Source organism: Aphelocoma coerulescens, chromosome 8 (genome assembly GCF_041296385.1).
Source record: "Aphelocoma coerulescens isolate FSJ_1873_10779 chromosome 8, UR_Acoe_1.0, whole genome shotgun sequence".
Taxonomy (NCBI): Eukaryota; Metazoa; Chordata; class Aves; order Passeriformes; family Corvidae; genus Aphelocoma; species Aphelocoma coerulescens.
The window spans coordinates 23747081-23772276 of record NC_091022.1 but is presented as its reverse complement, the minus strand read 5'-3'; the positions used below and the strand labels follow the sequence as shown (position 1 = coordinate 23772276).

At 38.5% G+C, this 25196-nt stretch overlaps 1 protein-coding gene across 2 annotated transcripts in view; it reads left to right on the top strand.

Moving 5' to 3' along the window:
- Positions 1 to 25196, top strand: part of TESK2 (testis associated actin remodelling kinase 2) — an 80012-nt gene that overhangs the window by 23213 nt on the left and 31603 nt on the right. For both annotated transcript variants that reach the window (XM_069023271.1, XM_069023272.1), the window contains exons 3-4: positions 3740 to 3861; positions 13191 to 13239. In XM_069023271.1, the coding sequence (XP_068879372.1) occupies positions 3740 to 3861; positions 13191 to 13239 (171 nt within the window). The remainder of the gene's footprint in view (positions 1 to 3739; positions 3862 to 13190; positions 13240 to 25196) is intronic.

Here is a 25196-nt window from a genome sequence, read left to right as displayed (position 1 = left end):
TGATCCAGACATTGCTGAAAGCTTATTTGGTTTGATATGCAAGGGGCCCTAATTAATAATAATGTCAACAGCTTTAAAAGCTTCACAGCAATCAGCAAGTTGCATCAGTGAGAGGTTTGAATTGCATGAGTGAATCCCTGTTTATGTTGAGTATATAGGGATATGCCCGAGGCAAACTGCCTTTTAAACAAATGTTAAATTGGATCAGCAGTATTGCCAAATTATTTACTCATTTTCCTTCTGGAGTGGTCAGGTGGTTGAAATATCACTTCTATGTTTTTATGGCACAGAGGTGGCCTGAAAAGGGATGAAGGATTAAAAACTTAAATAGCTTGGCAGGGCTTTGGCAAGGGATGCCAGGATAGACCTTAATTTTGTCTAGGGTGTGACTGATGGGTAAGTAGGCGGAGGGCAGAGCTGACAGCTCCTTCCACCTTGATGATTCAGAGTTTGACTGAGACCTTAAAGACAGAACCTGTCAGTTCATTGTTGTCAATTTGTTCTTGCCATAGAAATGCTGTTTGCCAGTTGTGCTTCAGAAGAGAGAACATGGTTAGTCTTGGGTATATTCCAAGTGATTAACGTTGTGTTCTATAATTTATAAACTGCTACTTGATTTTATTCATAATACTGAGTATTGTCCTCTTGAAAAAAATGTCCTCTCACCTCCGGTTCTGCTTCTTCCTCCTAGCTTAAAGGATAGCTAGCAAGAAAGGAAGAGTCCCTTTTTCCCCCATCTCTCCTTTGGTTTGATTAGGAATTTTGCTGTTGTGTCAGATCTTGGCAGAACTTCAAATAAAATTGCTGATGTTATCTTACAGTGTCTCCTTAAGTGAAACAAAACATAGTGCGATGTAGGGTACTGTTTTAGAGACCAGTTAATTGGACAGAATATGCTGCTCTATGTGTAAGAAACTTGAGAAATTTCCAAGCATGGGAAAAGTGATTTTTTAAAGCAAACAAAAGAAAAACATGCTGACCTTGCGACTGAACCTTGTTCAGTCTATCAAGATTGAAAAGACTGCAGGATAGCCCAAAACAGAGGATGAAAAGTTTTGTCTTTGCAAAAGCAGCTTAATTTTCTCTGGACGTGGAGAGTCAGACCTTTGAGAAGCAGTTGTTGACCACTTCTTGTTGCGTATCAGACATGGATATCCAGGAAGCACACCAGACACGGTGACCCAAAAAGTTACCCACCTTCTTTTCTGAGGTTTCCTTAGCTTAAGAAGAGCAGTCTGAACAAGGAGAAAGGCCCTATGATAAATTCTACTTTTACCTCAGAGTTGAGGCAGAAGAGCAGGAAATTTTGGCATGAAACTGAGTGAATTATAGAAATGGGCAAGAAATTAAGAGGTGGCTGGCAGAGTTAATGAGAAGGGAAAATACTGTTTAAGACCACATTCCATCTGAGTTCCTGCTCACCTTCTACCTCTATTCATTCCCTTTTGGCAGACCTTGAAGCTTCTGTGTTGGTGGAAAGCTCATTTCTGAGGAAGTTCTATTGAGAGCATCTCTGACTGTAGGAATTAAGTTACTTCAAATTCTTTCCTGTTCCCTGAAAACCCCAAATTACTTCACCACAACACCCAAGATTCCTAACTTTCCTCTCAGAGGAAATGTGTTAATTTAGCTGCTGCTGTGTATAGATTCAAAGCATAGTCCTTTTTTCTTAATTTAAATTTACATTGTTGAAGTCTTCTATTCATAAGTCTGTGAAAGCATTTTAAAGTTTTTTCCCCTCACCCAAGGCATTGCTCCTAGTAAAACTAATGTATAACTAAAATATGTTTTAAAAGTCTGTATATAGACATTGACCTGTCCAACTTAGTTTGTTCATTCAAATTGGCTGGGTATGCAAAAGCTGCGTAAAATTAAAAATTAATGAAAGTACACAACTGACACAAGAAACCTGGCAAGTAACAATAAACCTCATCAACTTAACATGCAATCATCCTGCTTAAAACCAATAACCATGCCAAACAGGCAAGACAGGTTGTGTTGAGAATGATTCTAGATTATCTTGTTGTAATGCACTAAAGCTGTAGTTTGACCAGTTTTATTTTAAAACCAATATTACCATGGAAAGGAGGAGTCCTATGCTTGTGAACTTGCTGTTGGTTTCTACTCAGTGCTGATTTCTATATCCTTCTCCACCCCCTTTCCCTGATCCTTCTTGCACTGGGATTACTGGGTGACTGTAGGTGAGGCATCTGAGGAGCTCATGTACATAAGCAGGGGGGAAGCAGGAGGAAGAGCATCTGAGAGCTATTTTTCTACTCAGTCCCTCGATCTTGTTTACCACACTCACCTGTAATGTTTCCAGTGCTACCCTATACTTGAAACTAGGACGGGAAGAGGCAACTTAGAAGCATTAAACCAGACACACACCTGAAACATGACACCCTTTCCTCCCAGTACATCCCTGTACTGAATTCATGGGCTTTGTGTCCAGATGAGAATGTTTAGTTGAAATATGCCCCTTGTTCTTGCAGATAGTGGTGTGCAAATAAAACTTGAAAATGGGTATCACTTGCTGCCTCAGAGCTACCAGGCAGCCTTACCTTCAGAGCCCATACCCTATTTTCTTCTTGCATCTGCTTATCGTGGGTTCAGTTTTCTTTCTGTAATTAACATATCACAGCTAAAGGAGCCTCTTACTGGAAAAAATGAACAGTCTTCTGGAATAAAGACAGACAAGTTGTCATTGTTTAAAATGTAGGTAGTTTGTATGTACCTATGTCATAATCTTGATTTCAGTTTTAAATTAGAAAGCTGATGAGTCTTAAATTCCTGGAACACAGACTTTCCTAAGCTAATCTCCATAAACTTGAATGAATTTGCCATGGGGGTAATTCAGTGTTTTGAGAAGTATTTGTTGTCTATTTATGAGCTGCAGCTACTGATGTAGGAAGAAAATGGAAACATAATTTCCAGGAATACTACCAGTACGTGTGTGGGAATGCCCAACTGCAAGGAAATTCAAAGGGTTGGCAAGACTTATGCTATTGTGACAGCTCCTTTCTAATAGTAGCACACATCTACTTGACAGATGGGCTACTTTGAGTACCAAGTTAAAAATGGCCACAGTCCTGCATTTCTGACCAGGGAAAGTCACTCTGAATGAGGTGCTGGTGCTGCACAGTTGCCAGAGAATCCTCTTGTTCCTGCTGACGCTCTGCAGCCACTACTGACACCCTGGGAGAGGTGATCCCGTGTGCAGGAACCTCTCTGCTTTGCAGCAGGGGTTGGCAGGAATTCTTTCTGTCCCCTCAGTGTGGAAGCTGGATCATTGTCTATTTTCAGAAGTAAACACTGAGTACATCCGAAGTCTTCCCTGTAGCTGTAAGCAACATATAACACATTCTGTGAACAGTGACAGCAACCACTGCAGGGGGAAAAAAAGGATATGAGTGGAATAAAGATGAATTTCATAGGTCTTGGAGTGGGAAACTTCTTCTCTGTGGACAAACTGATGGCTTCCTTAACTTGTACTAAGAAGCTGATAGTTGGGTTTTTCAATTTCTCGAGCTTTCTGTCATCGTGAGTTGCAAGAGAAGAGCAAAATGTCATTTCACATTTGCATAGTATGCTTATAGAAAGTCATCTCTGTGATAAAGATTACAGAAACTGGTGTACAGATCACTTTTGTCATGAAGGATCTCTGTGTTGCACTACAACAATACTGGTTCTTCAGTCTTTCTTTTCATATCCTTACCATTCTTTTGCTTCTATCCAATAGGTAAGGCACAGAACTTCAGACCAGGTAATGGCTTTGAAGATGAACACACTGAACAGCAACAGAGCAAACATGCTGAAAGAGGTTCAACTTATGAATAGACTCTCACATCCAAACATCTTAAGGTACACTGGCTTTTTTCTGAATTATATAGGTTGTCTTTAGTAAAGCTCTCTTCTTTCCAATTGTTATTTATTTTTTGTTGTAGATTTATCTCTTGTGAATGTGTTAGGATCAGTTGCTAATTTAATAGGTGAATGGGAGGAAGAAGAAAAGACTTAAGAGAAAAAAACCAAACATGGACATGATTTTGGTATCTGGAGTTTGCCAGTAATGAGTAACTTATGTCAGAGAAAAACAAGCACTCACATTTTAAATTTCTGATGAATCAATAAAGTGATGTGAAGAGTGAAATTTGGCTTCTTTTTGTGAATTTAAATTATTGCAGATTTAACACTATTCAACTAACTTATGGTTACTAATCTTAAATAATGTGAAGTGCCATAGCTGTTTCCTATTCTTAGGTCTGCCTCCTAGTTTTTAGCATTTTCTTATTGCAGTATTGCAAGGTGGGATAAGAGGGACTGAAGAAAAGACGCTAGAGTTGAACTAATCTAATTTTTATGCTCCGGAAAGGAAAAGGGTAATTTTTTCTTTGCATTAGGTTACTGCATGCAAATCCAAAATGTTCCAATGTGTGTCTTATTTCTTGAACCATTTTAGTCTTGATTTCTCTTCTATGGTGATGTGACAAGCAATTATCATAATTGGCTGAAGCCATAACATTATGAAATTTAAAGATGTGATGACAGTGCACCAAATGACCAGTTCTCCTAAGCTGCTGTTGTGCACCTGGGATCCGTTTCTGATCTCAGCTCTTTTTGAAGTTTTGGAGACGCAGTGAACTCTGCTACTTAATTTCCTTTTCTTCATCATTCTGTTACGTAGTACAGGCATAATACTGATTCCTAAAATCCTTCATAACCAACTTTTCTGATCCTTGAAATCTTACCTCTGTCTTCATCAACTGATTTGTAACAATATTATCCTGTTTGTTTCCTTCAGTATTTATGAGGACATGTGTCAGAAGCATTTGAAATACTTTTAGGGAGCATTCCTTTAATTGACATCTGTTTTCTATTATTCTTTTTCTTAAAACCTCAAGAACCTGTTAACTTATAGAATTCTTACTTGTAGTAAACTGTGTTGGTTTTATCACAATATATTTATTCAAATGTTGTAGTAAGCTGTCCCTAATTACAATTCTTAGCCTGTTTTCTCTGCTCCAAGGTGAGGTGCATTCCAAGCAACTCCTCCTTCTGTTTGTTGTTGTTCTTTTTTTTTTTTTTTTTTTTTTTAATTATATCATCTATCTGATTATTTAGGTTTCAGGATCATGAATTGTTTCTTACATCTATCTCCCATGTTTTTTCCCCTCATTTCCTTTTTTCTGAATCCTTTGATAAGTAGAGTATGACCCTGGGGACTGATAAAGCTGCTTTTTTAGTACAGTTTGTGGAAAGAGTAACTTTCCAAAGTAAGAGTGGTATTGTCAGAATCATCAACTCAGTAGTATGCTTCATCAGTTTCTTTATCAACTTTGTGTTCTTGGTAAATCTTACTTTAAAAAAAAAATCTAGCTCTACAGCTCTGTTCAAAATGAAGAATTTAATTGGGGTTGTGATGAGGGAAAGTAGGAGAGGGATATCTTGACAGGCCAAAAGCATTTAGTTGCGCCTTAATGTAACCCTGCCCCCTCTTGAATGGAATTACAGAGGTGTTGCTGAGAACAGAAATTATTATGCTTAGTCCTGAGTAATTGCTGAAATTTAGGTGTCTTGTGATGTAAAAGAGATCATATTTGTGATGCACTGGTCCCCTCTGGCCCTAGAGCCTATGAATAATTGGAAGTCAGCAGTGTTACACAGATGGTCCTGAAGGAAGAACAATAATGTACTGATTTATGTATGAAGCAGAAAAGGAATTTCATTTGTTCTTCCCGTTATTACCCAGGATTGACAGAGAAATCTTTTTTTTGTGTGCTCAAATAAGCAGTTATGAGTGAATACATCAGAAATAAATTACTTAAATAGAAATGGTCTATCTTTGCACAGTTTGTTTAGAAGAATAAACTGCATTTGATTTATGAATTGCTTGATTTGAGGCTTCCTCAAAAAAAGTAGGCTCTCTCGTAAAAAATACTGCCTTTTTCTTATTGGTTAGGTAAGTCCCCTTGTTACAGGGGGCAAAGATATTCCTACAGGAAATGCAAATGAGAGAACAGTATTTAGTTTTAGTTGTTCTTTTATTCAATTGTAATATGCAGTAAAAACTATTACTTTTCTGTGTAGCAGATAACTTGATGGTTTTGTGTGTTAATTATGTGTCATTTAAGTTTTTGTCTAAATTTTACTGCAGTGTTTCCAATCCCTTTATGTCTGGGAGAAGATTTTGCCCCTCTTAAATGTTACCTGCCTCTGTGTCTGTATATACCTGTATATAAACACACACATGCAAGCATCTCTATAGCTATCATAAACGTGTAAATCATTGGTGCTTTTACTAGTCTTGTAAAACAACCTGTTTCCCAATTTAGAAACATATTAAAAATAACTATTAATAGTAATTCGTGCTTAAAGTGGTGAGAGGTTGTGTTGCTTGTTTGACAACATTGTGCTGTCAGATAAGAGCAGCTGGAGTTGTATTGTCTTTAGGAAAATCTTCTACAGCAACAGTAGATTTTCTGGGATTATTTTTGGAAGTTCTAAGCTTATATTAGTATTTAAAGGGAACATCCTCTTCCAAGAAGTTCTAATATATAACTTTTCCAGGGGCTATGAGCTATCTCAGTTTGCTATTAAATATTTTCTTCACTTAATTTCTTTCCTTTGAAGTTCTTCTATATTACTGAATAAGGTGTTTTGTCACCAGCATCAAGTTCACTTCTCTATTGATTAGTCACTGGATCTCCTCCGCATGCCTTGAAGGTGTTCTCTGATTTTTATGTAATATATCTCTGAGCTTCTTCATCTCCTCTGAGCTCTGGGACTACCTGCTGTTAACTTACACTATGAACAAGTTTCTTTCCTTCCTGTTGTTAGCCAGTAAGGATAGTAATGGGTTCTCAGGCTGAAATGTTGAGATCATGTTGTGCAGCTGTTATAGCAGCTGAGGGTTGTGAGGTGCTCTGCTATCAAATGGCTTGTAAAACTATGAAATTGGGTAGATACTGGCTTCACAGCCTCCAAAATTCACTCTCAAACCATTTCAACATGTGCAACATAGCAAGTTAATGTTCTAGAAAGCAAGTGTCAGATTCATCAATGAGGCATTTAGTTTAGTGCACTAAAAACTTCCTTAAGCTGGGAGCATGGTTGTGTTTTTGGACATCTTGATACCTCAAATTTGTTACTGAATCTGTGTTTTTGTCCAAGAGCTTCTGTAGTTTATATAGTTAAGTGTTAAGGAAGGGAGAAGTTTCTCTTTCTCATAGCATGTTTGGCAGCCCAGGATCATCATTATCCTTTGGGTGATTAAAAAACCCATCCCTTTGCCAGTGCTCTAAAATATATAGCAACTTTTTACAAGTTGTCAATTCCAATGTGCCCACAGTTAATTTCAAGATGTTATTGCAAAGAATTTGGTATTTTTGTCATTGATTGCACTGATGTGACTAATAAATATTGCTGACTATTTGAAACTGCTTTTTCTTCTGTGCTGTGTGTATCAACTCCTTTTCAGAGTTACAGATGCCTCTTGAGGATTTTTTCCGGGCTCTGATCACTTTTCTGGCATGTGAGTTTGTAGTTGTTGTTGACTTCCTTCCATTCCTTAGCTCAGTAGAGATTACCTAAAGGTGGGTCTATGTTTTTACCTTACTGACACTTTTGTACATCTTGAGGAGATGGAATTGGGTCAAGGTGTTTCAGTTTCTCTTGGTGAGTTTCAGTTTTACTTGGTGAAGTACTGATCTGGGTATTAAGGCTTTAAAAGCAACATGCTTTATTCACCATGGAGTGAAAGCCTAACTTTAAATCTCCATACTCATTTCAGTATTTCTGCACTCAAATTCTGCTCTTGGCCAGCTATATAAATCCATCTTGATTAGAAGAGAGATGTAAGTGAAGAGCTTAGTTTTCACTTACCAAGTCCCCAGTAGGTCTACCATCCCCATGGTAGGATCATAAACATTCCAGTGGTCAAATAAGTTTCTAATGTGTTTTCCATGAAGAAAATGAGAGACTGCCCTCTATTAGAGGATTTATTTTGGCAAAAATGGAACTTCTTTTTCAGTCTGTTAAGGATATTTTAGAATAGAAGACTCCAGCTCTTGCAGCTACACAGGCATGATGGTAAAAAATAAGGGGATTTGGGAGTTTGTTTCCCTTCCCCTTGTTTCCTATTTCAGCTAGCAGATGTGATTCTAGAGGCAGAGGAGGTTTTAACTACAATGTAGTAACTTTTTGTTCAGTCACTGTCTGGTGTTCATAACAAACTATGTATGAGAGCTGCTTATCTTTTTGGTTTGCTGTTTTTTTCCCCAGGGTCCAGGTTAGGGACATTTTAGGAGTGGGCAGGGCAGAAGCAGACGAATGGTGTTCAAGAAGTGTTTTATTCTGTTTCTTCCATCAACCTCATCTCCTGTCTCCGTCTCTCTCCTGCATACAAGTTAAACATGGAGAACTAAAATGCTTTTCTACCTCTCATCTACATTTCTTCCTGCCTTGGATGTGGGATGTGCTGGTTTTATCACATCTTCCCTCAGACAGATGGTGAGAGGAGGTGTGGAAAAGTGAGCTGAGGCTGGGGTTTGCACCATGTGATGTTTACTATAGCTACTTTAATATAGGTTAGCTGATACATGGCAAGACTGTAATTGCTGAGGTTAGGAAAAGCAGGGGTTTAGAGCATTTATCTACTTCCTTATTAGCTTGTGTCCTATTTAAAGTGCAGTGCTGTTCAAGGATTGGGTTAGATCAGGTACCATGGTTATGAAAGGTCTGGTTTATGCTTGTAAATGTGTTTTACCATTTTGCTACTTCTCTGAATGCTGATGTGCTGCTGTAGCCATGAGTTTTTACCCAAATCAAAGTACGAAAATAGGTCTGGAAAGGACTCAAATCTCCATCCTCGTGTCCTGAGCTTGGGAGCCTTCAGGCTGCAGCCTGAGAGACCTGATACCTTTTCTTTTTGGTAATATCTTACAGGTGTGTTTTTCTCATACAAATGAAGTGGTGTGCTACCAGAGATTCTCCATCTCTTGTGCTGTCTCTTAAATTAGTGTATCTTCAATTTTGAGGTAGAATTTCAGTCTTTAATATCGCTATTGTTTGCATGAAAAAGTATTTCTTTATTTGATCTGTACCTTGGGGACTTAATTTAAAACATTCTGTACACAGAAAGTCTTAGCTCATGTCTTAAGTGTTCTCATGGGAGCACTTGGAGGTATTGCTGTGTGTTTGGCTGTGAGTGTGCAGGCAGATTGACTCATTGATTAAATCCACCTTCTTGTGTGTGCAGGCACACAAATAAGCACACTGTGTGCATATTCCATGAACTCCTTTCAAGGAGAATTTTATTTCATCTCCTTTGAGACAAATCTATCACCCTAGGAACACGATACCAGGGATTTTTTGTGTGTGTAGTTTTATCCGTTCAAACCTTCCTATTCGTGAAATTGCTTGTGATGGACTTTGTTACAATAGCCAGAAGGATGGACTTTGTCTTTTAGCATCCTTTGTCCTGTACTGAACAGTGCTTTAACAAGAAAGAAAATAGCTTTTGCTTCTCTTTGTGTAATGTGGTTATCAAAAAGGAGTGTTTTAGAAATACAGTGTACAAGGCAGCAGAAGAGGCTGTATGTGTTATGTATAATATGTTGCAGAAATGATAGATTAAATGCATTACCTCTGTCTAGAATCAAAATGCAAGTGTAGAAAACTTAAAATACGTTTTTAATCTAGCATGGTGCCTAAACCATAAAGGAGGACCTTAATGCAGGCTTGATACTTTTAGTCACCCTCTTCCTTTTCCAACAGTCAGTGCAATGAAATAAGCATATGTCTTCTGACCTTTTGTCTCTGTTACTGAGCTTGTACTACAGACTTTTGCATTGGTGTGTTTGGTTTGTTTCTTTTGTTTAATGTTATCAAAATGCTGCATTTTCTCATACAAGCAGTAAATTTTTGAGGGCATCAATTTCTTTTGTTGAACTGTAGCTGCTCCAGGTTTATCCACAGAACAGGAATGTGTCCCAGTGAAGTTCTTTTAACTGGAAGCATGTGTTCAGTGTCTGGATATTCAGAGAGGCTATATGATCTGGATATTAGTTTTGCTTGATAAATTAAGGCAAAGATTGCAGACTGAGGCTACAGTATTTAGTCTCCCATTTTCTGTCCAGGATTTTCTCCCTTGCCATCTGAGTGAACTGGAAGTAGTTTGTGTAACTGCTGTGAGGGGCTAAGAAGTATCCAAACTTCTCTTGGTCTTGTTTAGGAGGACAGGTTTTCCAGATTGATTGTTTATAAAAGGAGATTTCTAACAGCTGTATAGATTGCTGACATTTAGAAAGCATTAGGTGGTGGAAATGTGCTGCAGTGTATTTAGTTGGGTGAACTCGAGTATCATCCTTCCTATTTGCAGCTTCTAGGAAAACTCTCCCAACCAGATTTTGGAAGTGTTTGCTGATAAGGCCAGATACACTGTCTTGAAAAGAAACTTCCTTAAATCTGCAAATAGTCTGTTTTGTGGATGACTGGCTTATTTGAGCTCCTTCCAACTAGAAATGCTTATAGGAAGTGTAACCTTTGGCTGACAAGACATTCTGCTGAAGTTCACCTACAAGCACATTTTGGCTCTGGAGACAATGTGTCTAGCCAACAGGAATAATCTCAGCTGTGCTGGACCAGCATGTCAGCTTCCTATCCACAGAACTTGGAATCTCATCTGGGACAATCTGAGAAATTGAAACCATGTTAAATCTTGCTTGGTAATTGTATTTCCCGGTAGCAGCTGGGTGTATTATCTTTTAGTGAAAATCCTTTCCGACAATGTTTTGTAGCAGTTCTTGGCTTAACCAAGTGGCTTATTATTGCTTGATAAAACAGCTAAGCAGAAGTTTTCCAGGAATTTGGATCACTACAGGTCTGTTCTATCTATCTATTTTCCAGAGCCTGAAAACTGAGATTCATTCACACAAAGTTTAAATGGCTTCAGTATGTTGCTTGTAAACTCAGTAATTCTGTCTTTATCAGTGTGTCTGGTTTCTCTTTTCCTGGGTAATAGTTTCTAAATATGTGGGGTTTATAAATGTGTCTTTATGTCCAGCTTTTTTTCCATGAGATCATGATATGGAGCTTTGTTTTTGATTTAAAGTTAGAAATGTATGTCTATTTCTTAGTAGAAATCCTAAGCATTTAAGAATTTTTAAACTCTTGGTAACTTAATTCAATGTGTCTTGGCTGCCTTAAGCATAGGTTCACAAAGGTAATGAATATGTTTCCATTGAGACTTCGCTTGACCGAAACGGGTTGGCAGAAAACGTTAAATTCTACCAGTCTTTAAGTGACAGTGATGTTTTTCCTGTTTGGTAAAGATGAGACAAGAAGTTAAGTTTTTCCAAAATTTTGATAAATTCTTAAGTGTATTTTGGAATTAAGTGAAATACAATGAATTCTTAATTTGTAAGTAGTGTGAAACACTGTTACAAAGGAAGAGTTGATCTATAGATAAAAACATTATTCTTTTTAATTACTTAATCTCAGTTTTTGTTGAATGAAAATATTGCCATAGCAGGTTAACTTTGTGTAATTGATAGAGAAAATAATACAGAAAATAATACTTTAAAAAGTTGTCTTATAGAGGAATCAAATATTGGATTGGTGTGCTTTCCACTTTTGCTTGTGAATAAAGCCATTAATGCCATGCCTGATAGCTCTGGAGACTTTCAGAATGCACTAAGAAATAGATGTCTGCTCTGTAGAAGTCTGGATTTCTTCATCTCAGGAAGCTTAATTTGTCAACTTCTTTACAAAATTGTTCATTGCTGTATGAAGTGAAACTCAGGAACAGCAATGTTTTGCGTAGATGGTGTATCTAAAAGAAGCTTCTTCTCTTTCCTCTGAGTACCTGATCATGCCTTATGATTCTCCATTAAACAAGAGGAATTGGATTTTCAGTGTCTCTCAAATTAAAATTCCTATATTCAGGGAATATTGTTTGAGGTGAGAGCAGGCAGTAGATGTTCTAACACAAGTCTTGCTGCTTCTCTGGTTATAAAAACAGATTTCCACAGCTCAGCTTATGCAAAGGACCTTACCTATATTATTTTTCTTTGGCTGTTTGTAATTTACCAGTCAGCTGTTAGACAAGAGAACAGTGAGGATCATTCATTTCTTCAAAAGCGGCTTAGCTGAACTAGCACTACGTGTCTTTCATCATTTTGTTTTTAAATTCGGAAGTGTTTCAGGATATAAAAGGTCCTTTTCCTTTGAGTTGTTGTCCATGAGATTCCTGTCACATTTAATGAGATCATACATGTCTACCTCTTTCTTGCAAAATGGAAATTTCTGAACATTATGGAAATGACAGACAATTTGTTTTTGCTTGCCAAGACCAAAATCTAAATGCTAAAACTGAGAATTAGATAATCTATAAAGAATAAACACTTGTACTCTGCAGGGAAGGCTCTAAAACGTTTAAAATTTCAGCTTTACTGAACTTTCTCATGGGAGATGTTTACTAGTAGTATTATTTTGCATTTTGTCACTTTTAAGTTCAGCTTGTATGGTGGTAAAAATGAGCGTTCAGTTGTTTATGGCACATTCTGTTGCTTTCCAGACAAACCCAAGGGTGGCAATTATTACTGTTCACAGCGGGAGTCTGAAAATTGTGCAGTGTAGGTAACATTTGTGGAATGCTGGATACTATTGAAACTTGCTTCAATCCAAGTGTTGGAAAGAGGAGTTTGGGAAGGGGAAGTATACATTGCATATGTGCCCTCGTATTCCTGAGTGGTTAAGAATGGGATAGGAAGAAGCATCTTTATGCTTGAACAGCAAAATGCAAAGGGAAGTAATTTTCTGTTTATGCAGACCAACAGTGGTTTACTTGGCTTAAACTTCCTTAAAACAGAATTCGGAGACTGTTCCTTTCTGCATAAATCATTATATGCTGGCCTTTGCTTATAGTCAAACTAGTAACTTTCCATTTTGAGGTTGAGCTGTCTCCTGTGTTCTCTTGGAACTGCTAATTCAAATTATATTGTAGTGTAGATATATGGTTTTGTTTTGTGCTGAGATGTTTAAATAATCAATGGTGAGGTATGCAGTGTCTGTGAGGCTGAATTTTTTCTCTTTTCTACTTTTCTGGTGTATCTTACATTAGTTTCTTTAAAGAACAAAAAAGAGGGGGGGAAAAAAAGCCCAAACCACTTTTCTTTTCTTGTTTCTTGTAGGTTTATGGGTGTCTGTGTGCATAAAGGACAGCTGCACGCTCTTACTGAGGTAAGGCTATTTCAAAATATACATACTCAATATGAAATATTCAGTTCTCAGGAGAGATTCTGCAATTGCCATTCACCTTGAGTGAAGTTTCTTTTATGGTGACTGGTGAGTTAATTACTCACTATTTTCTATGCTAAGGGAAGACTGCAGAATCAGTCCTCAGAACTCCACTCACAGCCCTTGTATGTCATTTTTCCCCATAAGCACTTATTGAGGTGGAAGAAAAATCACAGTAAGAACATAAAACTTCACTGATGATGCTAAATGAGAGATGTGCACTACCACTGAGCCGCCCCATAATATTGTTTCAGTGGCATTGCATTGTATTTAAGTCTTATTTATACTGCAGTTGTACATTTTGCAAGTGAATCTATAACATTTCAGCTGGGTCATATTGTATTCAGCCCCTACCATTTTCATATTACAGGTTAATCTGGGTACCATAAGAAGGAATTATTCCATTGCCCAGGTACCCTGGCGAAGATCTAGGTATCAAATGGGAAGCTGAAGTTTCCATTCATATGAATTCCCACCCAGCTTTATAGAGTTGTGTGTTTAATTCCCCTGTAAACTGCTCAGGAAAAACAAGAAGAGAGTATTCTCTTGTTAGGAATAGTGTTGCCTGTTTTGAGTCAAAATCAATAGAATGCTTTGCCTGTTGTATTGGTTTGAGTCCAGACTGAAAGAAAACTCATGGTTTGTAACGTTAATATTTCTTATTTTCTTCTGTGTTGTAGGAACACAGAAGAAGATCACCCTTTCCCACCCTCCCAAAGACAAGTCTGTTATTAATTAGCAATTTAAGCAGGTTCCTGGTATGGTGTGCTTGCCAAGAACTACTGTAAAATGAGGAGACCGGGGAGCTGTATGCCAATTAGCAGGATATGTGTCACCATCACTTTCTGTAACTTACGTATGCAACTCTGAGGCAGAGATGCACATATGTGGGCAGTGAATTTCTTCACCTTCTGGGGTGACAATTTTGCAGTTCTCATTCTAGCTGCTGTTGAAGTGATGCACTCTGGTTCAGTGCCTGTATTTCTAGTGGAGCAAAGGTAAAGGCACTTCCAGAAATGTTGAGATACAGCATGCTTGAGCACTTTGCTATGACAGGGACAGTTTATTTGATTTTTTTTTTCTCGACTTTTTTTTTTTTTCCCCCTCTCGCTGTGCTCAGTAGAGGAAATACTTCTAAGATGGCTGATCGAGTTCTTCAGGCAAGCTTTACTAACATTATTGCTGATTTCTTTCGAATATCTGATCAATTAAAACAGGGAGGTTTTGGGCCATTCCACTCACTAAACATTATCATAGAAGAGGTGGAGCTTCATAATGCTTTATCGTACCAAAAATTGGAAGATTTTGCTCAATATGGGTTTATTTTGGTTGTTTTTTCCCTTCCTTCACAGCAGTTGCTTACCATTTAAATAACCCTCCCCACCCAAAAAGCCAAGAAAATGAAAACAGCACAGATGCTTCCTCATAGTGAGCTAACTTTGTAGCTGCTGCTTTGTGCAGCTATTTTTGAGTTCTTGGCAAGCAAATAAATCTAAGAAAGACTTCAAAGAATAACTTTTTATAGTTATGATTCAGAATAACAGAAGAGATTCTTGAACCATCTTGAGACCAAAAAGGAAAAGTTTTACACTGAAGAAGTTTGCTGCAACATTTTGAAAAACAGAATAGCTTTAGTGACATATTACAAAAGTATTATTAGTGATTACTGCTTTTCTTCTGTGGACAAAGGTAGGCATTTAATGCCTTCAATAGGAAAATCCATGACAGAAATTGATGTTGTAGGGAATCCACACACAATTTTGCCCAGTGCCATAGCTATTTTTTGATTTTAGAGAGCTTTTAAAAGTTAAAAAGTGTTTATGTTCCAAGTGGCAGAATTAATTATCTTTTCTAGCAACAGTATTGACGTTTTTCATCTTCAAGTGTGTGTAGGGTAATAGTTGACTTCTGAAGACTTCTGGAGGTTGGAGAAGGGGGCTGAAATTATGAGCTGAAGGAGTTATTAGTAAGACAGGCAGGGTGAATCACCAGTTCAAATATAGCCCAGGAGGATAAACAAATCAGCCACTGTCTTGTGGTTTTTTTCAGCTTGTGGTCGAGAAAGGTGGCCTCCTTGCTTCCAGTGCTCAGCATAATTGACACCAGCCTGGCCCTACAAGTGCTCAGAACTTCTGCCAGGGTTTCAGTTCTTTGGAGATGAAACTGTTGATTCAGAGACCTGTTGGTCAATATGTGTCTGAGTCACTGCAGGGAGAACCCTCTCACGCTTGCCTGTGCTGGACTTGTTCTGTAAGGAGCTTAATTATCCCCTCTTGTGTTTTGAGAGTACAGTTGATGATATGCCCATGTAAAAGGGATGCAGCATCACTTAGAGCTTATGTCTGAGGGTGGCATGATGGGAAATCATGTTTATTTTATATATATATATATATATATATAAAATATATATATATATATATATATGTTTCCATAACAGAAGAAGTTGAAAACATGTGCCAAGTGTTTGGTGACTAGATTTAGACAGCTTGTACTATTAACAGGCAAGGCAACCACAAATGTTGTTAGAGGAGCCTTGAGGATTTTGTAAGCCTGTTAAGGGGCTATATTAGTAATATGCAGCACTTTGTTATTGGAAGGCAGAGTTTGAAGCATTACAGATTTCTTTTCTTGCATGTTTACAGACACAGGAGGCTTAAACACAGGAGTGGATCATGCAGAACAGGTTTTTTGCTTGAGGAAGGTGTTGATCCTATGTATGCCTTGGGATTTTCCCTTTTGGCAGCATTTTGTGTTGTTTTAATTTTCCTCTCTCAAGTGGCTTTTGTTTTTAAAACTCTTGAGCAAGAGGCAGTTTCTGTTTGTTTTGGTTTGGTTTTTTCAAAATAAGAATGGAATTGTTTAATTATAGACTGCACTAGGACTTTGGCCTTATTCTGAATCCACAGTCTTATCAGTTTTGATAATCCAAGATTTTTGAAGTTCTCAAGCCAGAAGCTGTGGCATATGCCTTTTCTGAAGTAATTCAATATCCTTAGATTGACAGAATAGCTTAGACTGTCAAGGACCTCTATCCCTGCAAGCACTAAGTTAAGAAACATTTAAGGAAAGCAAAGTAAAGGCTTTAATAGGTGTATGACCCAGAAGAGCTGGCAGGCATTAGACTGCCTCACTAATGTTGAGCTCATGAACACAGATTTGCCATGCTTGTTTTCTCTAAAACCAGAAATTGGGTATTCCTTTCTCAGCATTCAGCTCTAATCCGAAGCTGCTGGTTTGTTTCTTTAGCTACAGGAATCTGCAGTGCTTCCTGCTGTACTCACATGCCTTTCCAAACTAATTTCAGCCTTTCCCTCAAGCCTCTCTGTGTTTTCCAGCCACTTTCCTAATCTCACAACTCTCTTCACTTCCATTTCCTGGCACACAGCAGCATCCTAAATCTTGGAGAAACTTGCACAGTAATAGAGTGTCTGGTATCAGCATGAGGTGCTGCTGAGCATTGAGGCCGGATTGGAGCTGCTGCCAGGCGAGCAGCCAGACAGGGTGTGCTCAGGGGACATGGAGCCTGAGCCAGTGGGGAACAGCCATGGCTCAATAGCAGTTGTGTATGATTTTATCCCATCCACATGTACCGTGGAATGGCTGCTTGAGCAAACATCCATTTTAGATGGGAGGCAAACAAATTTATTTGTGTGTTGGAGATTTTATAGGCCTGTGCTATTATACTGAAGTAGATAACACAGCAGCATGAAGTCTAGCATATAAAAACCACTTAATACCTTCTTGCAGATCTTGAATTGTTTGTTGAACTCAGTTAAACAGGTTTATCTGAATTTCTAACAGGCAGGTCAGGCTAAAATCTTGTTATAATTAGATGTATATTTATATATGCACAGAATGAGTCATACACCTTGATAATTCCTTCTGAAGGAAAGGAAAGCCTTGGCAGTTGTGTGTATAGAAGATGAGGAATGGAAAGTTATTATGTGCTGATTGGGATATCTTGAAATTGCAGTGCTTCAGGGACAATAGTTAATTGTTGCAACGGAAGTTTTATGGCTGTTAATTCATACTGGATGATAGTAAAAACGTGTGTAAATGCCCTGCTGCCACCATCTGATTGCTCAGTGTGGGACCTGACATTCATTGGAGCTTTCTCAGGTGGAGAGCAGGGCTGTGGCAGTGTGATAGGAGCCATGTGGTAGGTGATGGAGGGGTAGGACAGTATTATTTCAGCCAGCACCTGGATCTGCTGTCTGCCTGACATGGTCTCCTGAAGTCTTTCAGATTTGGTCCTTGCTGGTGAATTGCAGTCAGACTCGTGGAACATCTAATACCACGCCAGATACATGGGGCGGAATCAGAAGGACTGAGTGTAGCTGGGCAGCCATGGTTTTCAGGTGCTGTATATGTGTCAGTGGGACAAGTGCTGAAGCTCATCTTAATGAAATGCCCATCTGAAGGTGGAATGCACTCTCCTTTGAAGAGAGAGGGTTCTTTTCAGTAAGTTCTTCTGTGATGACTGAAAACTTCCCTTCTCTGCTTTCCCTCCCAACAGCAATCGTTTAAGTAAACTGTAAATGCAATTAGTGGAGTTTTGGATTTTTGGAGACCTTCCTTTTTTAGCATTTTTTCATTTTTACTTTTGGAGATAATACTAATTAGAAAGAAAAAAATATTAAAAGCTTAAAAATCTCACAATTGTTTCAGTGGTGCTGAGTTGCCCTTTTACAAGGAATAGAAAGTAAGTTCTTAAAGCAAGAAAGTTCTTCTGAAATACAGCTTTCACAAGCAGAATATATCATTAAAAGTATTTCATTCTTCTTTCTTTTTTTCTTCCCTCAGTTCTTGGTTATCTTTCTGTGGAGAGCCTTTGACCCTAGAATGGAGAAAACCATACAGACGTCACTTAGCTCTCCCCTTCTGAAGCTTTATGCTACAGCTAAAATTGTAGTCATACATTGCCTTCCACATGGCAATTGCACACTTGTGAGAGTTTTAAAAAGGCCTGAAATACCATTCCTTTCCTGCTCCCTCCTTTCCTCATCTCCTGTAAGACTCCTTAATCTCTGCTTTTGTTCCACCAGTGTGATTCATATTGTTTGAATAACTTTAGTTTTACTCATGTAGCATTGCAAATATTTAACCCGGCTTTGGTGATGGCAATAGGCCGTCAGTTCTAGAGAACTTGGTGTCTTTGGAACTGTAGTTCCTATTATCAGTCATTCTGCAAATACTTCATGCAGCAAAGGAATTGTTCCTGCCTTAGGTATTACCTATTTACCAGCTGACATTTAGTTCCTGGGTAGGTTGGCTCTGGTGGTTGTTTCTCAAAAAAAAAAAAAAAAGAGAATAGCTGTAGTGTGAAGTTGATAAGCCCGAACTTCGAGACAACTGAAGAGACAGTTAGAGTTGTGTTTAATGTGGCACCAAGAAGAAAATGAAAAGAAATTAAAGGATTCTTTTTCATCCTGTTGAAAATATTACTTATTTGCTGGATACTGCTGTCCAGTTTCTTGCAAGAAACCCCAACAATTCAGATAATTGTTAGGGAAGCCCTTGAATTCATGTAAGATTAAAGGTTTAGGTACTACCTAATGTGTTCAGTGAAGCCATACTGAGTAGAGGCTCTGAGATCAGTTTGTATTCCTTAATACCATGTACTTAGCTAATGCTTGTGCATTACCTCCCCATGCTCATATAAATCTTTCTTAGACACTTTATATAGTCCTTCTGACTAAAGCATTGAAAAAAGAAAACTCAAAAGTAGGAGCAAAAAAGCAGAGGGGTGTGAGAACTCTAAAGGTGATTTTGTCCTTTATCTCCCTTCAGATTTGGGACCTAATTCTGCTCCAATTTGGTCTCATTTCATACATAAAGCATCTTCTTTGAATGTATTAGAGGTCTTGGGCAGTATGTAAAGTTATTTGCTTTATGGCTTTGTGGCACTGGTCACTGCTTTGACTTTCTGGAGGAACGAAATGAGCAACGGTGCAAGCGTTCTCTTGGATGTTTCTGTTGACAGCTCTGAAGATACAGAATATAGTTGTTAATCCAAATGTCTTTGCTTTGGGGGAATGAGTCTTGATACAGAATAGTGTAAAAAAAAAAAAAAAAAGGGCATTACTTTGGAGTAACCTTAAAAAAAAAGGTTATCATGAGATGATGACAAAAGATCTTTCGGATGACTTTCAACAACTGATGGCCAGAATTTTTAAATGCCTCCGGCTGTAGGATGCAGCAGAAGGACTGTGGTTTAAACTTTATAAGAACTCTAAGTATGTGTAAAATTCTGCAGATTAAATTGGTCCTTGTGATCTCTCAGCCAATGAATAACATGACCTGTGGATTAATACTGTAATAAACCTCTACTTGCAGGCTCTATGCTTTTTGTCCATAGTTCAGATACTTTTTATAGCATTAATTAGAACTACAGCTGCTCTTTAGGAAAGAAGAGTTCTTTCAGTGGTGCTGTACTAGTGGTGGAAAGTAACATGCAGGGGCAATCTGGGCATTCACCAGTATAAAACCCACGCAGCAGAAGAGTGAGTTTAGCCCTATTGAAAGTATGTCAGAGGCGTTGAGTCCTCCGCTAAACTATGGTTACTTTGTATCTTTTCTGGAATGAACTTGAGTTTTAGACCTGGATATATTTGGTTCCAGGAATATATGCCCTGATGACAAGAATGGTTATGTGGTATACAACTAGAAGGATCTATTGCTATTATTTGCTTGCCTTTTTTGCTGCTTCTGTCATAAGACTGGAAGTCCAGCCAGTACATATCCATGTTATTTCCTCTGTTAATTTGGTTGTTTGGGTTGTTTAGCTTTTCCCTTACAGGAGTCATTAAGAGTTAGACCTTGCATATACTTGCCTCAGGGTGAAGAGAGCACCATTGACTCAGAGCCCAGGGATTTGACCTCTAGAGAAGAGTAATGGTAACCTTGTCTGGTGCAGCAGCAGTAGTTACACTCCCCATTAATGACTGTGTTAGGATTCACTGTAGGACCCGAGAAGAGCAAGGTTATGGTAGCAGAAGTAGAGTTTAAGACAGACTGGGGAAATAGCTCAGGTGTTAATAAGACTAGGCTAGTCTGAAATGTAAAAGGTGAGAAATCATTCCATTTCATTGGCACTGTTTTTTCCAGCACTGAGTTAGAATGAATGGATCATGAGATCTCTCAGGGCTGTTTGCTCTCTGTATAGTGCTTTTTTCACAGAATGGTTGAGGCTGGAAGGGACCTCTGGAGGTCACCTGGTCCAACCCCCCTGCTCAAGCAGAGCCACCTGGGGCTGGTTAGGTCTGGTTGCCAAGGTCCTTGTCATAGAATCACAGAATGTTTTGGGTTGAAAGGCACCTTTAAAGGTCATCTGGTTCAAACTCCCCTGCCATGGACATGGGCACCTTTGAATAGGCCAGGTTGCTCAAAGCAATTATAAAACTCCTTAAAGTGAAAAGCTTTGGGATGTGCTTCAGATTTCTTATATCAAAGTTTAATTTTTAGCTTTTGCTTAAATTATTGTGATGAAAAGAGAGATCTATAAATTTGAATATTAAGTACATGTATTTTTATATGTATCTGACAAGTTATTTGTTTGGTACGACATGTAGACCTTGGGCTTACTTGTTTCTGTGGGTTGCAAAATGATTTCTACTACATCTTTGATCTTTTTGAAATGCAGTTATAATTCTTTTTATAAACTTGGTTCAGTGCAGACACTTCCCTTCATCTCTTGATTGTTCATAATAGAATTTAAAAAATACTTGTCAACACTCGAGCTGTATTTGGTCTTATTTTTGCACTCTTCACAGCATATGGACTGTCAGTTTCAGTTTTGCTGGAACAGTTCTCTTAGGTTCTCAGTTTAATTTATAAAAAGTGGCTGAATGCACTCTCAGCAAATGTAGTTTGTGGCTTGACAGCCAGCTCTACTTCATCCTTTCTCTGTGCTATGCAAGGCATCATATTGTTTCATCTTCAAAGCAGTGTCCTTTTTCCTCTGGTTTTATTTATTCAGAGGAGTACAGCATGTCTCTCTTCACCCTGAGAGATCCCCATATGAAAGACACATACCAGCTTGCAAAACTGAAGAGAGCCATTCCTGTCCTCTTGATCCTGCCAAGAAGCACAGGTACCTCTAGAGGCAGCCATGCCCTGATTAACTGGATAGTGCTAGACTAAACCAGCTGTACTGGCTTAGTGGGAGGGGTGTCTGCCCTAACTATATTTTTTGAAGGAGTGCAGGAGAAAGCAACAAAAATTAAAATTCTATTTCCAGTGACAGTTCAATATAGGTTATCAACTCTGAGAAAGCTGAGTGAGGGTCAGAAGAATGTGAGCACCTTCATCTGTTTTATCAGCTAAAGATGTTTCATTTTTGTTGAAATAATTCTGTAGACACTTGGACTGAGCTTGTTCCAACAGCTGAAGAGTTGCAATCTCTGATACCCATCTCTACCTTGTTATGAGATCTGAGTCAGGCTGAGTAAAGGTAGGTGTTAACCTGACATTTGTATGCACCAGTGGATGCAAAATCAAATCTAAACATGGTACATGTAGTAAGTAAATTAGGCTGTTCAAAGTAAGTAGAGTTTAAAAAGCTTGTAGAAAAGGGAGTTGGGTTGGTGGTATTTGAAGAATGTCACACCGTTTAAACCTTATATTATAACTTTAAGGCTTCATGTATTGTTTTGTAACAAAAAAAATGCGATGTGTCTAAGAGTGAAGTTATTTCACAGAAGTTTAGACAAAGTACATATTCTTTACTTCGTGTATATGATTTTCCTTGGAACCCAATATTTTTGTGGAGTTGTTAAAAAGGAAAAACATTTCAGTCCCAAGCACAGCTTGATGTGCTGCACATACCAAAAAAGTCCATTTAAATTCACACAAGGGGGCCTGGCTTTTGATGACAGGAGGCAGGAAATTTAGTGTTCTGACTGAAATTCCATCTCAGTTCATACTCTTGCCAGCTTCATGTTGTGGCATATGTGGTGTGCTTGACCCTTTGGTTCTCTCTCCAGCAAAAATGATACATTTCTCCACAGCAGTTTCAGCTAAGTCTCTCTGATTTGTAGCTTTGCAGTTTTGAGTGCTTAAATATCAAAAGTCAGGTTTTTGGAAAGCATGTAAAGGACCTTATTTAAGTTAGGTGATAGTTCAAATTTTTTTCCCCTACATCTGATGCTTACTTTTTTTTTTAATGAATGAAAGCTAACCATCTTGTCTGATTGCAGTGATCAAAGACCTGGGTTTCCAGAAAAACACTTAACAGAGCATTTAAAAAAAATCTGTTCGGGCAGGTTGTACCTAGTCACACAGAATTCAGGGGCCTTCATTTTGGTAGGAAATTCATGCTGCTGTACCTGGTCACGACACTTGTTCTGAGGACAGAAAGGTGGAATCAATTCTCAAGAAGTTGCAGTAAAAAGCTCAGTTACAGGTAGAAAAAAAGCTGACAAAAATATTTGCTTCTGGAGGACACAAGCTGGCCTTACAGGCAGTCGTTGAAGTGGGAAGTGTTGGCAAGTCAGTTAAAGGAAAAACCTGTTGTGGGCTGGTGGTGATCAGGTAAATTAAACACACAGAGAACAACTCTCCAGACAAAGTCTGTGCTTTCACCAAAAGCAGATAAGCAGTGAGCCCTGCGTTGTGCTGGAGGCAGTGGGAAGCTGCTCAGATGCATCTGCACTGTGTGGTTAGGCGAGAAGGGTGGGTTCTCACAAAAAGAAAGTTCAGATGTGAAAAGAACTATAATCGAAGGCACTAAAGAAGTCCTCATGTAAAGGCAGAAGCCAGGGCTTTAAAATTAAGAGTCTAACTTGAGGTGCACAGTCTATATTATGCATGCAGGTGCTAGATCAGAAGTGATGAGCAACCAGTTATTTCAGTGAGAACTTCTGGATGTGCAAGCTCTGCAATTCTAGTCTTTCTTAAATGCTTGCATATGAGCTTAAGAGCTCATAGTTAAACCTCCTTTTCTCCCCTCCCTCCTCCCCTTTATTTTTAAAAATTAAATCTTGGCTCTGCAGGCTATACATTGGCTTTAATTATTTTCCCCTCCTCTCTCATAGGAGGATGATTGACTTGTTTTTATGACTTCAGAGCCTGTAACAGTGCACAAGCAACTTTTATTCATTATTTTATTTGTGATAGGTGCATCTAAATATGTTGTGTTCTGAGGAAGGCTTGCTAAATATCTTGCTGGTACTAACCTCTTCCTCCTTTTTAGAATGTCTCAAGGATAGAAGAAAGATAAGAGGCAGATAAATATTCAACTGCAAACAGCAAGTTCCATTGTCTCATTCCTTCTCTCCCTTCCCCCCTTGTGTGAGGCACACACAGGTGGATGGGTGCTCTGTGTGTGGGTTTTTATGGAGATGGGTTTTTAATATCTCTGTTTTGACACTCACAGTAAGCCTACTGGACCATTTACCATTGCCTCAAGCAAAAAAGAAAAACATTTTTGGGTTTCAACCTCTAAATTCTTTTATTGGTGGCTAGGTTAACAAGAGTGAGAAGATGTAAACTTCTCAGCTATCACAGTATGAGGGGGAGAGAGGGGAGGAGAACTGAATACTGTCTTGAGTGCTGGATTTTCCTGTTACTTCTGTATATGAAGAGATGCAGTCCAAATAGGTACTGTGATGCTGGCCACTTCAGAGCCTGTAACAGTGCACAAGCAACTTCTATTCATTATTTTATTTGAGATAGGTACATCTAAATATGTTGTGTTCTGAGGAAGGCTTGCTAAATATCTTGCTGGTACTAACCTCTTCCTCCTATTTAGAATTGGAATTTTCTTACATATTTTCAGTAAATTCAGTTTTAGTGCTTTCTTTTCCTTCCCCACTCTTCAGCCTGGATCCCAGGAAACATACTCTAGAATTAACAAGTGTTTCTGTAGTTTCACTTCCTCATTTTGCTTTACTTATCAGCCATCCAAAACATTCAGAAACTGAGTTGTGCAAGAAAATTCCTTTAATGTTTGCTTTTGCACACAGTATTAATGGAGGATCTTGGTGCCTTCTATAATTTGAGCACCCTCAAGCAGTGGATGTGTTGAGCGGACGTGGGTGTGTTGAAGCTTGGAGATATACTCTGAAACAGCTCAAAAAGAGTATTCCTTGTGCAGAATTTAAACAAAGTTTGTACTATGAGAGGTGTTCATGTGCTATAAGCTTTGCTCTCAGTAGATCCTTGTATCTGTTTCACAGACTTCAAAAAGTGAAGCAAAGGGGTTATTTTTCTGCCATCTTGCAGGCATATAATCTGTGGGCTGCTGCTGCTGGTATTTTTGTGGGGAAGGTGAGAAAGACCTTATTTAAATAAGAGGCTTCTTGTCAGGGATTGCAGCTTCTCGTTAGAACTGAGTCTAGTATGTTCAAAATGCTGTCAGTGTGGATAGAGCCTTCTGCTCTTAACAGAAGTGTTATTGTAGAGATGCTGTTTCTCTTGCCTGTGTCAGCAACAAGGTACTTTCTCTTCTTCGCCTGTGTGCTAATTTATGCCATATCCCAGATTCTTATCTGCACTGAGACTGGGCTCCACTTAAAATCCAAATGGTTGTGACTTCAGATTATAAATGCAGGGGTTTTTGTTAGGCCTTCTTTGCTTTCTGGTTTTTTTTCTACTAATAGAATTACAGGAAAAATGGTTATCAAGGTCAGTTTGTATAGACATACTGGGAGTGTTTTCCGGTTCCAACAAAATAAGCTTATTTCCTGCAGCATTTTAAACCTGAGTGTGAGTGAGCGTCCATAAAACTTCCTTCATCCATATGGGTTGCAGCAGTGCATTGTTGCTATGTGTCTCAGCTAAAGCCTTACCAACAAGAATCTGTAGCAGCAGGAAACCAAGTGAACATTACATTTTGATTGAACGAAATGACAGAAAAGGACTAAATTCAGCATACTGACCATAAGAGCTGTTGGAATTAG